Source organism: Haplochromis burtoni, unplaced genomic scaffold (assembly GCF_018398535.1).
Source record: "Haplochromis burtoni strain Fernald_Lab_line unplaced genomic scaffold, NCSU_Asbu1 Contig_52, whole genome shotgun sequence".
Classification (NCBI taxonomy): Eukaryota; Metazoa; Chordata; class Actinopteri; order Cichliformes; family Cichlidae; genus Haplochromis; species Haplochromis burtoni.
In genome coordinates, this window is record NW_024582413.1 from 64,044 (window position 1) to 77,239 (window position 13,196).

At 41.8% G+C, this 13,196-nt stretch overlaps 1 protein-coding gene across 6 annotated transcripts in view; it reads left to right on the plus strand.

The window, feature by feature from the left end:
• Positions 1-13,196, plus strand: part of cacnb1 (calcium channel, voltage-dependent, beta 1 subunit) — a 42,367-nt gene that overhangs the window by 24,011 nt on the left and 5,160 nt on the right. For 2 of the 6 annotated variants that reach the window (XM_005921907.3, XM_014333461.2), the window contains 11 exons: positions 710-829; positions 1,012-1,134; positions 2,042-2,178; positions 2,635-2,702; positions 3,772-3,932; positions 7,435-7,515; positions 7,612-7,670; positions 8,035-8,144; positions 10,453-10,461; positions 11,831-11,982; positions 12,112-12,207. In XM_005921907.3, coding sequence (XP_005921969.2) covers positions 710-829; positions 1,012-1,134; positions 2,042-2,178; positions 2,635-2,702; positions 3,772-3,932; positions 7,435-7,515; positions 7,612-7,670; positions 8,035-8,144; positions 10,453-10,461; positions 11,831-11,982; positions 12,112-12,207 — 1,116 coding nt within the window. Of the gene's footprint in view, positions 1-709; positions 830-1,011; positions 1,135-2,041; positions 2,179-2,634; positions 2,703-3,771; positions 3,933-4,405; positions 4,435-7,434; positions 7,516-7,611; positions 7,671-8,034; positions 8,145-10,452; positions 10,462-11,830; positions 11,983-12,111; positions 12,208-13,196 lie in introns of all 6 variants that reach the window. The other 4 variants (XM_042220602.1, XM_005921908.3, XM_014333459.2 and 1 more) reach the window with 3 other exon arrangements.

The window sequence follows — 13,196 nt, forward strand, 5'->3', positions numbered from 1 at the left end:
AGTGGGATTGTTATATAAATTGAACACTCGAACACTTCAGAAGTTCAGGCTGCCTCCCTCCCTGCGCTGGACATGCTGAGCAGTACAGCGGGTCGACTCTGCAGGCTCGGAGGAGGCTCGGGTTTTTGATTGTGGCATGGGTGTCTGAAAGAGGGTCAGCAGGAGAGAGTCGAGTTACAGTGCATGAGTGGTGGATGTGTTAGAAACTGTAGCCACTTCATGAGAAATTTATATCCTCGCTGATATTATAAACAGTCCTCGAGCCATTTTTTTCCCCTCTCCACATCTTTCTGTCTGTACTTGACACACCCACACATGCTGAATCTATTGTGCCTGTGCAAAAAATAAGATTTAACACCCCGGCCGCTCTCGATGCTGCGGTGGAAGTGTCGGCAAATGAAAATGTTATGCATCCTTCCAACCTCGAATAACACAGAGTCAGCTTCATGCAGTGTGATGGGCGGGGTTCTCTTTGTGTTTATTTAGGTTGCACTTCACAAGGTGGTCTTGATATTATAATCTCAGGATATTAAAAAAACAGGCTGCAACCTTTACTCCTCATATTGAGGAGCAGCCGAAAGACACATAAGTGGATTTAAGGTGCAACACGAGTGGACTGATGGGCATGCAATTCATCAGTTAGACTGCAAACCTCATGCTTATTTGGTCTAACTCTGCTTTCATTATATGAATTCTTTGTGCATTTCAGGGCTCTGCAGACTCCTACACCAGCCGACCGTCGGACTCGGACGTGTCCCTGGAGGAGGACCCTGAGGCTCTGAGGAAGGAGGCCGACAGGCAGGCTCTCGCCACACTCGAGAAAGCAAAGGTCAGAGATCAAGCCTTTCACATCCATCTCTTATGCTGTGTGCTCATCCTTATTGAGTAACTGTCACGTGATTAAGTGTTTGGACACAGTTAAATCTCTTCAGCTGTATCAGGCACCTCTAAAGTGCGATTTAGTGAGCTGCTCTGTGCATACTAATACCTTTTCTCCCATCTTGGCTCCAGACCAAACCAGTGGCATTTGCTGTGCGTACAAATGTTGGTTACAACCCAGGCCCCAATGATGATGTTCCTGTGCAGGGCATGGCCATCTCCTTTGAAGCCAAAGACTTCTTGCACATTAAAGAGGTTTGAACTTATTTCATTCTCTTATTATAGAGTCATTTCAGTACATTTTTCACACTGAGAGTAATTTCTGTGGCTTAGAGCACCAACGTTAACTAAAGTTAATGCTTTTGAGTTCGAGTGAGGATATTTTGGATTTTGGATGGTATTGGGAAAAGAATGCCAGTAGCATATTGGCCCCATCCAAAAACTGTCAGTGGTGGTGGGTGGGAAACCAATGAGGGATCATGCTACAACTTATTGCACTGCCTCCTTCTTTTGTAAAGCCTAGCCAGGCCATGAGTGGGAGTTAGCTGCAATACAAGCTGCAGTGCAGTGAGAAATAGGTGATCCAAATTTGGGAAAAAAATGGGAAAATATTTGCTAAATAAAAGTAGTGCTCTGATTTGTTTAATACTGTTTAATACTTTGAGTGACTCAAGATACAGAATTGTGTGTTTTTACCAAGTTTGGGCTGTCATTTAGCTTGTTTTACACTTTATATTTAGTCTAAAGTTTCATATAAAACCTTAATAATCATATTCAAAAAGTTTTAAATTATGAAAGTTTTAATGCAGCCCTATTTGGGAAAAATTTCTGGCTGCAGAAATGCTCTTGTGCTCTACTGGAGAAGTGATGATTCACAGTTTAAATTAAGCCTTATTTAGCTTATATTGGACCTTGGTGCCGGCCCTCTTCTGTTTGAGATGAGACACTTTAACTCCTCTCCTTTTAAGGCTGCTCTCTCCTTAAGCCATTTCTTCAGATAGTCCTCCCCCGGCATTAAGAAGGTTTGAAACTATAGCCATGTTTGTACAATGGTGGATTCTCATGTTTAATATATCCATGGCAGAAAACAAGGGTCAAATGGTAAAATATATTTGTATAAAATGCTGCATTGCCCTCTGATGCCTGTCTGTTCTGAATACAGAAGTACAACAATGACTGGTGGATCGGGCGTCTGGTGAAAGAGGGCTGTGAGGTGGGCTTCATTCCCAGCCCGGTCAAACTGGAGAACACCCGTCTGCTGCAGGAGCAGAGGATGAGGCAAAACCGACTCAGCTCCAGGTAACAATGAAGAGCGAGCTCTCTGTGTCTGCGTTATCAGCAGCACAAACAAGAACCCACTCTTTAAAACAGGTCACACATGAGTCACACAGCACTCAGCGGCAATGTAAAACATACTGAAATAGACAAAAGCACTGCTGTGAGTCACTCTGTTACTCAGTGCATCTATAGTATAGTATGTACAAAAGTCTCTATAGTCTCTGTATTTACACATGCAGTAGAGGAAACAGATTTTAGTATACATATTAGTTGAATATGAATTTCTGCACAGTCAGCAGGTAATTTAAGCAGTTTTCCACGTGTTCTCTTTGTTTTTTAATGTTTACATTCGCATCATTATATGTAACAATTTGTGTCTTCTTCTTTGTTTAAGGTAGAAAATAAAAATTAAATCAAAAGGAATCATGTATCGTTCTCCAAGCTATGGCTATTTGTGCCCGTTTTTCTGTATTTCAGTAAATCTGGAGGAAGTTCTAGTCTCGACGTTGCCACGGGAACCCGCAGGCCTACTCCACCTGGAACAGGTGAGGTCACAAGGTCGCCCTGTCACGTGGAAACATAGTGCCTGTCTGTGCGTGTGCGTTTGTGTGGGCACCTGAAAGGGTGAGAGAGAGCGAGAGAGATAGCGAGATGAGACGGGCGCCTGATATTTAGATGAAGATTTTAATTGGCTAGTTAGTCAGGCATGATGATGAATCACAGCGTGTCTCAGTGGGTTGCTGTGTGAAGCGAGAAAGGTCTTAGGAGGTCTGTCATTAGCACACAAGACGGGACTGAAATAGAGCCGAAAATGAACTTCACTCATTAAACTTGTTAAGTACGTCTGGCTGACAGAGAGAAGGAGAGACGGTGGAGGAAATGGGTAAACATAAACATCTCTTGATTGACTTTAAAAGGCTTTGCATATCTGTGTAACAGAAAAATCATCTCTCTAACACACCTTGTACATCCTAAGTTGTTGTTCTGACTCAAAGTCAGAATTTGACATAGATTCGAGATATACTAGAGAGAGAGTTAGATATACACACACATTTTAATGAGCTACAAATTTGCTACTTTTGTACAATTTTGTTACAATTACTCAACCCTTCCATGATATACCTTTAAAACAAGACACCTGCAAGGCCCCATTCGCCCTCCCTCATCCCTATAGCAACACACACCCTGTCTCCACCCCAAACTTCCCCTCTTTGCTTGATTCCTTCTTTCCTACCTGTACCTTTTTCCAGTTCCCGCTGCAGCCATCCTTCTCAACGGTTCGTTCACATCTTTACTTCAGGTTTTGTTTCTTTCTCGTCGCACCAAATTCACTTTCTGTGCTCTGCCTCATAAAATTGTGGTGTGTTCTTTTTAAGACTCTTGTAAGTGTCGTTTCCAGTTTAAATCATACTCTGTGTCACTTTTTTCCAGTCTCTGTGCCATCTCTTGCCTCTCTCTGGATGCATCTCACACTTTATTCTTCCCCCTCTTGCCTTTTCTCCCTTCTGCTATTCTTTCTGCTCTCATCCTTTTTCACTCCACCTCATCTCGCTTTCTCCTCTTTCTCCTGTTCTTTTGTTCCGTCTCTCCAACGTCCACCCTTCCCATCATCAGCTCACGTAGACATGTCCACAGTGGCCTTTGACGTTGACCCCCTCGACCTGGAGGCTGAGGAGGCCCCTGAGTCCCAGGGTGACCCTCGCTCTTCCAAGAGCATGTCAGGCAGCGTAACATCCCCCCAGGCCAACATCCACCGACTGCCCTTCTTTAAGAAGGTAACATTAGAGGGCAAGGTGATCTCTCTCCTCCTCCGTCCTGCATTTGCCCCCCTTTCCTCCAAGATATCCAGGTTTAAGCTCTCCTTCTTCCACTCTACATCTCTCACTAACCTCTCATAACTGATCCGTCCCTGCTGCTGCTATAGATCCAAAATCTAACACTGTTTGGCCCCTCAGGCTCCCACGGTTACACTGATATGTTTGGATGTGCGTTTCTGTGCTTGTTGAGCTGGGAGAGGTGTTGAGCTAACTGATCCTCTCTGAAATAGCTGCTGCTGGATATCAGTCTGAATCTGTTTGAAAATGAATTCACAGAGGAGGCAGTCAGTGTAAACTCTGCTTTAATCAACAAACAGCTCCTCTCCCAATTCCCCCACCCCTCTAATCCAAACCTGTCAATAACTAAATGTGCTCTTGTGTTTTGTGCTTTTTTTTGTCTCCTCTGGCTTTTGTGTGGATTGATACTGTAGGTGGCCCGGCTAAACAGAAACAGAAGTCGGTGAGTGTGGCTTGTCTTCAAGACTAACCTCTAGCATTTCGTCTTTTTTCCTCCGTCTCCTCGTCTTCTGTTTGTTGTCTCCTCTTTTTATTCTGTGTATCACTTCTGATGCTCGTTAGCGCAAAAATATTCACTGGATCATTTGTAAATTGTGGTGACACTTCTGTCATTTCCTCAGAGCGTGTATCACAGCTGTTAGTGTGCAGATGCAGGTGCGGAGCCGTCCCAGACCCTGTTAGTCAGCACGTGGCTATAATGCGTCCTGACATGCTTTCATTTTCATTTGTGATGGCTGATTTGAGTCACAGTGGCCCACAATCAGCAGTTTTTATGCTTTTCAGCACAATTTCAATCACACGTAAAGGCTGAAGGCTGTTGCGGTAGGAGTAAGAAATACAAGCAACACCATTCGCACAGCAATACTTATCACAGCAATATCTCATAAGGTTTAAAATTCATTTCACGACATATTATTATCAATTTTTTTATTCATTATGCACTTTTAGCCCACTTTAGGACATTTGTAACTCCCAGTCATTTCAATTAAAAAATGGAAATTGCACACTAATAAATGAAATAACTACAGAGCACAAGAGAAAAGAAGCCTGAAAGGTTTAATCAAACATCCCACTCACTGAAGAGAAAAGACATTTTTATAGCTTATTGTTATTAACCTAGGGGGGGGGGGGGGCAGAAACACTATATTCACAAGAGTAAAACACAAAAATGAGGAGTTTAGCTAGACAGCTAGGGAAAACAAACAGGAGAGAAAACATGATGCCAGATAACATTAGGTTATTAACTGAGCGAAGTATCTACATAACAGCCGTAATAACATCTGTTCATCTTCTCTGTATACTAAGAAAAGGTAGTTCAGTACTTACTTTATTACCTCCTTTAGCAGCAGATATATTGGACAAGGAAAGAAGATAAGCTGTCCCAGAATTCATAGCAAATGCATCATCATACCATGACGATCAACAAAAGTGCCAAAGTGAAACATTTTGTGTAAAAGTTTTCATTTTGTACTATAGGATGCTAAAATGTTTCATATTTACAATAGCAGAGTGTTAAACCCACAGCTAAAGCGATCAAGTGATTTGAAGGGAAAGGGAAGTAAAACTAGAAGAAGAACCACCTTTAAAGTAAAAGAGGAAATGACAACTGGGGAAAACAGGTAACAGGTACTGATATACAGACAGGAGAAAGCAAGTGAGGGAATCCTCAAGCTACACTACTACTATCACTATAAGCACAAGAAGAAAGGACATGAGCCGAAATTGAATGATATCAACAACAAAAAAAACTGAGATTGTGACATGAAAATAATGCAAATGGGATTCATTTTCTCCCTGGCTGACTAAAATACTTTAAGTTCTTTCTTTCAATTCATGTTTGAAACCTAAACAAATATGGCTCGGCCCCCACAATAGACTGGGAAAGCTATCCAGTTTATACGCCACCTTTCACCCTCTGACAGCTGGGATAAGCTCCAGTCCTTCCATGGCTCTTAAACTGGATTAGCAGACATGATGGATATGCAGAAGCACATGTAAGATCATTGAATATAAATAAGATATATTTTATTTACGCCAAAGCTGTGAAATTTCTTTGTTACAGTAGTTAAAAATGAAGTAAAAATGAAGCCGGGGTTAATACCCATCAATTCTTCCATTCCCATCCAATTCTGGAGCTGAATCAGTGTCATAATAATATTATTACTTATTATTGCAATATAATATAAGGGAAACTGCATATCTAACATTAAAGGATGGGTAAGTCGGGTAATTTGATTTCAGCTTTCCAGTTTAATCTTTCGTCTACGAGAGCTCACACGAGTTTTCTGCGTGATACTTGATGGAAATTCACAATCATCCTTTGCATCATTTTTGAAAAGTATTGCATATAAATTCGATTTTTTTCTGTTGTATAAACATGAAACTGTGAAACCGAATATCTACACGCTGGAACTATATAACGTGTGATTGGAGAAGAACAATAAACCGCGTGTCATTCCTCCCCGTGCTAAATTGTTCCCTGCGCTCCTGTTTTTCCCGAACGAATGAGTAGTGTTGTGATGTTCAGGGCTCCAGCGCTGCCCCTTTATAGACAAGAGCCATTTGGAAGCTTTTATATTATATATTTTTAGCTTCTGTGAATACAAATTGGGTGAAATGAGCTTCCGTTGTTCTGCTTTATGTAATGTAATGTAGAAGCGGGACACTCCAGCACTTTCTCTTGCCTGAAGTGCTGTACAGCGTGCACAGGGGCGGGGGCGTGCTTGGAGTACAAATGTAGAAAAGGTTAAAAAAAAAAAAAAATCCAGTTTCATTGTCAGAGTATATCGGACATGTGACTCCTTCCATCCATTTCTCACTAACAGAGGACAGAAACTAATGGATCAGTTGATAATTTACAAATGAGCCTAAAGTTCAACAATGCAGGTGGAAATTTGATTATAAATGCTACACTGATTTTTTAGTTTTAGCTTTTTTTAAATATAAGAAAGTTGATTTTTTTTTTTTACTGTAAAATACTACTCGTACTGCAAACAATACCTTGCAGTAATTATGTGACAGTGCAGAAGGAAACGAAAGAGCTGCAAAGGATGACGTTTGTCTTAAGAGCTGTGACGCAGTCGTGAGATTTCTCCTGACAACCTGGCATCTGGGTTAATTACGGGCACTTTAATTATGTGAGACTGCAGACTGAGAAGTAGAAGCCAAGGCTTTCGGTGAGAAATTGATCCCTGACCCTGAACATTCATAGACACTCAATAACGCAAATGGACTCCAAACTTCTGAAACTCTCCATCCATCAATCTGACTGCTCACAGAAGAGAAGGAGGGTTTATGGGGAGTGGGTGGGGCTGCTTTGTGTCAAGTTAATGTTGATTTGTGTGTGAGTATAACCCTGTGACTGCAGGTCTTCTAAGGTCTTTGGAAATGTGCTGAGTGTATAACGTGACACCAACTCACGTGCTGTGTTGTCCATGCTCAGATGGAGCATGTCCCCCCTTACGACGTGGTTCCCTCCATGAGGCCCATCGTCCTAGTCGGACCTTCACTCAAAGGCTATGAAGTAAGAAGAAGCAGCGCATTCTCGGCTTCTAATTTCTACTTTCATTGGATATTACTATTAAATATTACTTGTTTCTGATGTCTGATGTTTTACTAGGTGACGGACATGATGCAGAAAGCACTTTTTGACTTCCTGAAACACAAGTTTGAGGGCAGGTAAGAATGGAGGCTTACACCCATCCAGGATTTTTGTTTTTTAATGATTATCCATAATCATATACACTCCAGCCACTTCATTAGGCACATCTTGTCCAGCCCTTTAAATAAAATAAAAGTACAGTAAAACTGTATATGAGTAAGTGTTCGTAGTTACTTTAGATGTCCTATTTATGCCTTCATCCACTGATATTGAGGATTGAAAGATGAACAGTACGCTAGTCTGTACAAAGGGAGGCCAATCATATTTCTGTGTCACTCCATGCCCCTCCCCCCTCTAGACACACCCTTGCAGCCATGATAGACTCTAAATTTAATAGGTTTCTTTTTACTGACCCAGTAATGTGCTGGCTCTCTGTTTCAGGATATCCATCACACGGGTGACAGCAGACATCTCTCTGGCCAAACGTTCAGTCCTCAACAACCCGAGCAAACACACTATCATTGAGCGCTCCAGTACCCGCTCGAGCCTGGGTAAGAGGACGCTTTTGTTATCCGCAAACCACAACAGGCAGAATCACACTGAGAAACGCAACGCAGACAGGTCATGACAATTAGGATTTTATTTTTACTCTTTCAACAGCTGACATATTAAAGTTTAGGGAGAATGTTAGTGTAATGTATTTTTGTTCATCACATCATGTTACTGAACATCTTTCACTGTCCTTCATATCTATATTTCTTTAAGTGTGTCTCTCTTTTATTTAGACAGACAAGAGTCCATTAATATTGCGTTGTTGTTGTTGTTTTTTAAATACTCAACAGCAGCTGGGAAATTACATTTTTAGCAAATGTTACTAAAACAGGAGAAACATTGCATTTGCTATTTTATATCAGCCACACAGGGAATGTTGGACTGATCAAAAAGACAGTGTGTTTCTGTGTGTGGACATATCTCACACAAGCTGACTTATAAATTATTAAAGGGATGACTGACCCCAAAATCACATTTACATATTTTCCTCTTGTCCGTAGTGCCAATTATTCATCTAGGTTGTTATGGTGATTTGCCAGTTTTTAAGATTTTAAAGGTGTCTGCCCTCGCTTGCACATAATGAGACTAGATGGCACTCAGCTTAAATTTCCCTCAATCATGACCCAGTTCCCAAAATATGACCAGAAGTCTTGTTATAAGCAGTTTTATCTACAGTCATGTGAAAATACTGCTTATGTAGGACTTAGGAGGGAAAGTAGCTGCCAGATCCTGCTAATCAAATCCATAAGCACCAGTGGTGGCAGTGATTGAATCGATCATGAAGTCTAGAGTCGAATGTGAAGCCATCTGCCATCAGCTAACGGGTGGCCAAAATCAGGGCATGCAACAGAATGACCGAAAAGGCATAAAAGTGTTGCAGTGGCCCAGTCAAAGTCCAGACCTCCACCTGACTGAAATCCCGCCGGTGCCTTAAACAAGCTGTGCACAAACAAATGCCAACTGCCAATGGCTGCCCCTCTCTGAGCCTGGTTCTGCTTGAGGCCTCTTCTTGTTAAAAAGGAGTTCTTACTCTCCACTGTCACTAAATGCTTGCTCATACGGTGTCATATGATCATTGGGCTTTTCAGCATTTTTTAGAACTTCTATCCGTTCATCCATCTGCCACTTATCCAAATCAAGGTCTTGGGGGGTTAGAGCGTATCCCAGCTGTCATAGGGCAACTGAATAAGGTGCCAGTCTGTCATAAGGTTGACACAGAGAAAAAACAATCATTCACCCTCATACCTATGGCCAATTTACCTTGGCGATAACAGGTAAGCATCACACACAAGGGCTGGTATCTTGAGATCTGAGGAGCTCACAGAGAAATGGCCTAGATAAATAAAAAGCACTGCAGGCACTACACAAGTTAATATATTTGATTATGGGGTGAGCTATAACTTATAGTCTTTAGACCAGCGGTCCCCAACCCCCGGGCCTCGGACCGGTACCGGTCCGTGAGTCGTTTGGTACCGGGCCGCGAGAGTTGAGGCTCAGGTGTGAAATGCATGGTTTTCAGGGTTTTTATCGGTTTTCAGCGTTATTTTGTTATCGTTTTTATCGTTAACTCGGTTTTCCTGGGTCTTTTCACGTGTATTATGAATAAATCTTCTTTTTTTCGGTACCGGTACGAGTTTTATTTTGTTGTATTTATCCGCGACACCTTAAAGGCCGGTCCGTGAAAATATTGTCGGGCATAAACTGGTCCGTGACGCAAAAAGGTTGGGGACCGCTGCTTTAGACAACAGTCACACTCTTCTTCATACAAATATCAACTTTAAAGACTTAAAGACAGACTTTTTAAAATTGGGATCAGTCTGTAGCTGGGTTTAGTCTTTTTATTTGACTTCTTAATAAAAAGACAAATGTAGAAAATCCTCAGACTTAATATCTTTTAAGCTTTACACATTAAGACTATGTGTAAAATAGCATACTGTCTGTATTCAAGCACAAAATGAAGCTCTTGAAGCTGAATGTTTGAGAAAAACATTTCAGCATCTGTGTTGTCAGAGGTGTGGTTATCAGTGACATCACATGGAGGACTTTTCTTTCAAATGTATACATGATAAATCGGAATATTTTAGGTTAGATAATTACTAACGATCAGTTCTAGCAGTTAACGTACTTCAGTTTCAAGTTTGAGGTGTATCATCCAAAGACACGAGACTGTCACTTATTTTCTTTTTACACCTGCTCTGATTGCCTGAGTCTGATCTGGCCTCCTCTCTCTCTTCATCCTGTCTACACCCATCCTCCCCCCTTTCTCTCCCACCACCCATCCTCTTCCTCCTCTGTCTTTTGATTCAGACGTACTGGGTACGTATGCTCTTCCCGCAACAAAACAATGAAGCATCTCTTTCTCTTTCTTTCCCCTCCCCTTTTTCTTCTAACTATATTCATCATCTGCTCATACATCGTTGTCTGCCTGTCTGCTTGCCTGTCAGTTTCTCTGTTCCTCATACTTCTGTGTGACAGCCTGTAGTCTCTTAACAAAAAGAAACCAATTACAAAACCCAAGCAGGAAGAGATCCGTGGGAGGGCAGCAGAGCGGCTGGTAGCAGAGAGGGAAGACGATACTCTCCCATCCTGCTGTCACCCTTATGTTGTGACTCATAATGCTGTTTATCTTCAGTCATACCCAAGGATAGCATCTATTGCAGCTGGACCTTGCCTTTTAAATTCACTCTTGTCATCACGGGGGAGCAAACGTCTCTCTGAAGTTAAATCCAAATTCGCAGAAGGCTTTGTCGAGGTTAATGGAAACCTTGGCTGCTGTTTCTTTGTACAACTTAAAAGTTCACGTCTCTTGTCATTCTGCAGAGACCCCGTTTCGCCTCCGGCTTTAATTCTCTATCCTTTAGCCCTCTGGAGGCTGCTGAAATGTGCGGGCCACGTCTCTGTGCAGATTGCCTTGCCCCTGTTATCTCTCTTTGCCACTTGGGTTGGCAGCGCACAGACACCTCGGAGGCGCTGAGGGTTGACCAGACAGATGAGGAACATTCTGGTTTTCTGTTTTAATCTTGCTCCTTACACGTCGACAGGCTGATAAAAAGGTGGAGCTGTCTTCGAAATGCTAAATAACCAGCTTTTATAGGCTGCTGTTGAGGAACAATGAACACAACGTTCAGCATTCTACAGCCTTGAGTGGTGCACCTGATAGTATAATTACCGCTGTGCCTATTAGTGCTAACAAAACAACTAATGTTCCACTTCATCTATTTAATGAGGTTGGTTTTTTTTTTTTGTTTGGTTGTTTTTTTTGTCGTTGATGTTTCTGTTTTAGTTACATGGTGAGAAATTGTGCCCTTATTGTAAGTTATTTCAAGTACCACAGGCATCTCATTCTTAAGTGCCTCCTTTCTCTGCACCTTTTAAAAAAGCATTAAATACATATCTGAAATGTCAGGAGGGGGCAGGAGAATGAGGATGTTGGAGCGCTCCATTTAGCTGTGCATAAATGGAACTTTTAACTGTGGTCCGATCTGATTCATACGCTTGGAGCTGTTTTGTTTTCCTCTTAACTCCGACATGCATGAGTAAGAACTAACACGTCTGTTATGTACTTGTGCACAAAATTAAGGGAGATTGGCTCACATGCAGTGCTTTAACTCCTCAAACAGAGATCATGTATCTGTTTCGTTGTCTCACTGTATTCACGTGTCTTGTCTGTTTCCTGGGCATTCAGCTGAGGTGCAGAGTGAGATCGAGCGTATCTTCGAGCTGGCCCGAACTCTCCAGCTTGTTGCTTTGGATGCCGACACCATTAACCACCCCTCTCAACTGGCTAAGACTTCCCTGGCTCCCATCATTGTTTATATCAAAATAGCTTCCCCTAAGGTATGCCTGTTTCATTCATTCATTTAAACCGATTTTCATACTTAATTTTGGAATGACTCTACCGTCTTCTGATTCTGATAGCAGTAAATATTGTTTCAGTAGACACGGTGCTCTGCTATCTCCCTGCAGGTTCTCCAGAGGCTCATTAAATCCAGAGGGAAGTCCCAGGCTAAACACTTAAATGTGCAGATGGTTGCAGCAGACAAGCTGGCTCAGTGCCCACCTGTGAGTTTTGCTTTGCGACTTGAGCTTTTTTAACATATTCTCATCCCCGGCTCATCACACCCTGACACTCAGTCAAATTTCACCCAGTCTAATGAATTTGAACTCATCAAGTACCCCTTTGGGATTATTTTCCAACGGTATCTGACGATTAACAGCTGAAAGAAGACAGGTTCGAGGCCCTCAATTCAGTTTAATTCGGTTTTATTTATACTGCCCCTCATCCAGCAACGGCTGCTTTTATTCTGAGTGGGGGCCCTATAAAAATAACAATCAGACTACACCTTATGAGCAAGCACTTGGCAAGTGCTTTTTCCATCACAGTTTTTTGGGGGTTTAGGCATAAAACCTACTTGGATGGATTTCAGGAAAAGATGTAAAAATTTATATCACAGTACTTTCCGGTTTTACAGAATACCACTTATGCATCTATCTTTACATGAGCGGACTTTGACATGATTTTACAGAGCAATAAATGAGCTACTCTCAGGCTTTGCTAACAAATGATACATTTTTGGCACAGAGCTATAGAATCGCTCCTTAACAGGCTGCCTGTTATGCTTTTACGATAGACCTGATCGTTCTGTCTTGAGTAATATTTAGTCATCATCCCAGCTGGTTCCCTGTCGCTGTGTGTGGAGGAGCATAGAGACCATAGTCTGTATATGGCTGTTGTGTCAGCCATTGGTTTAGGACAATGCATTTTGAGTTCTGTCCACCTCCATATCAGTTTTTTTGAACGAGCGGGTTCTAAGGGCGGCACGATGATTCAGTAGTCAGCAGTGCTGCCTCACAGCTTTGCCTTTTTGTTTGGAGTTTCCATGTTCTCTGCATCCTCTAACAATACAAATACATGCTTGTTAAATTAATTGGTGACACCTAACTTACTCTAGGTTGGATGTAAGTGTGTGGTGTTTGCATATTTATAAAAAAAACAAGTTATAAAAATGCCAAAAATATCTTGTAGAATTCAGAGGCAAAACAGAAGACAG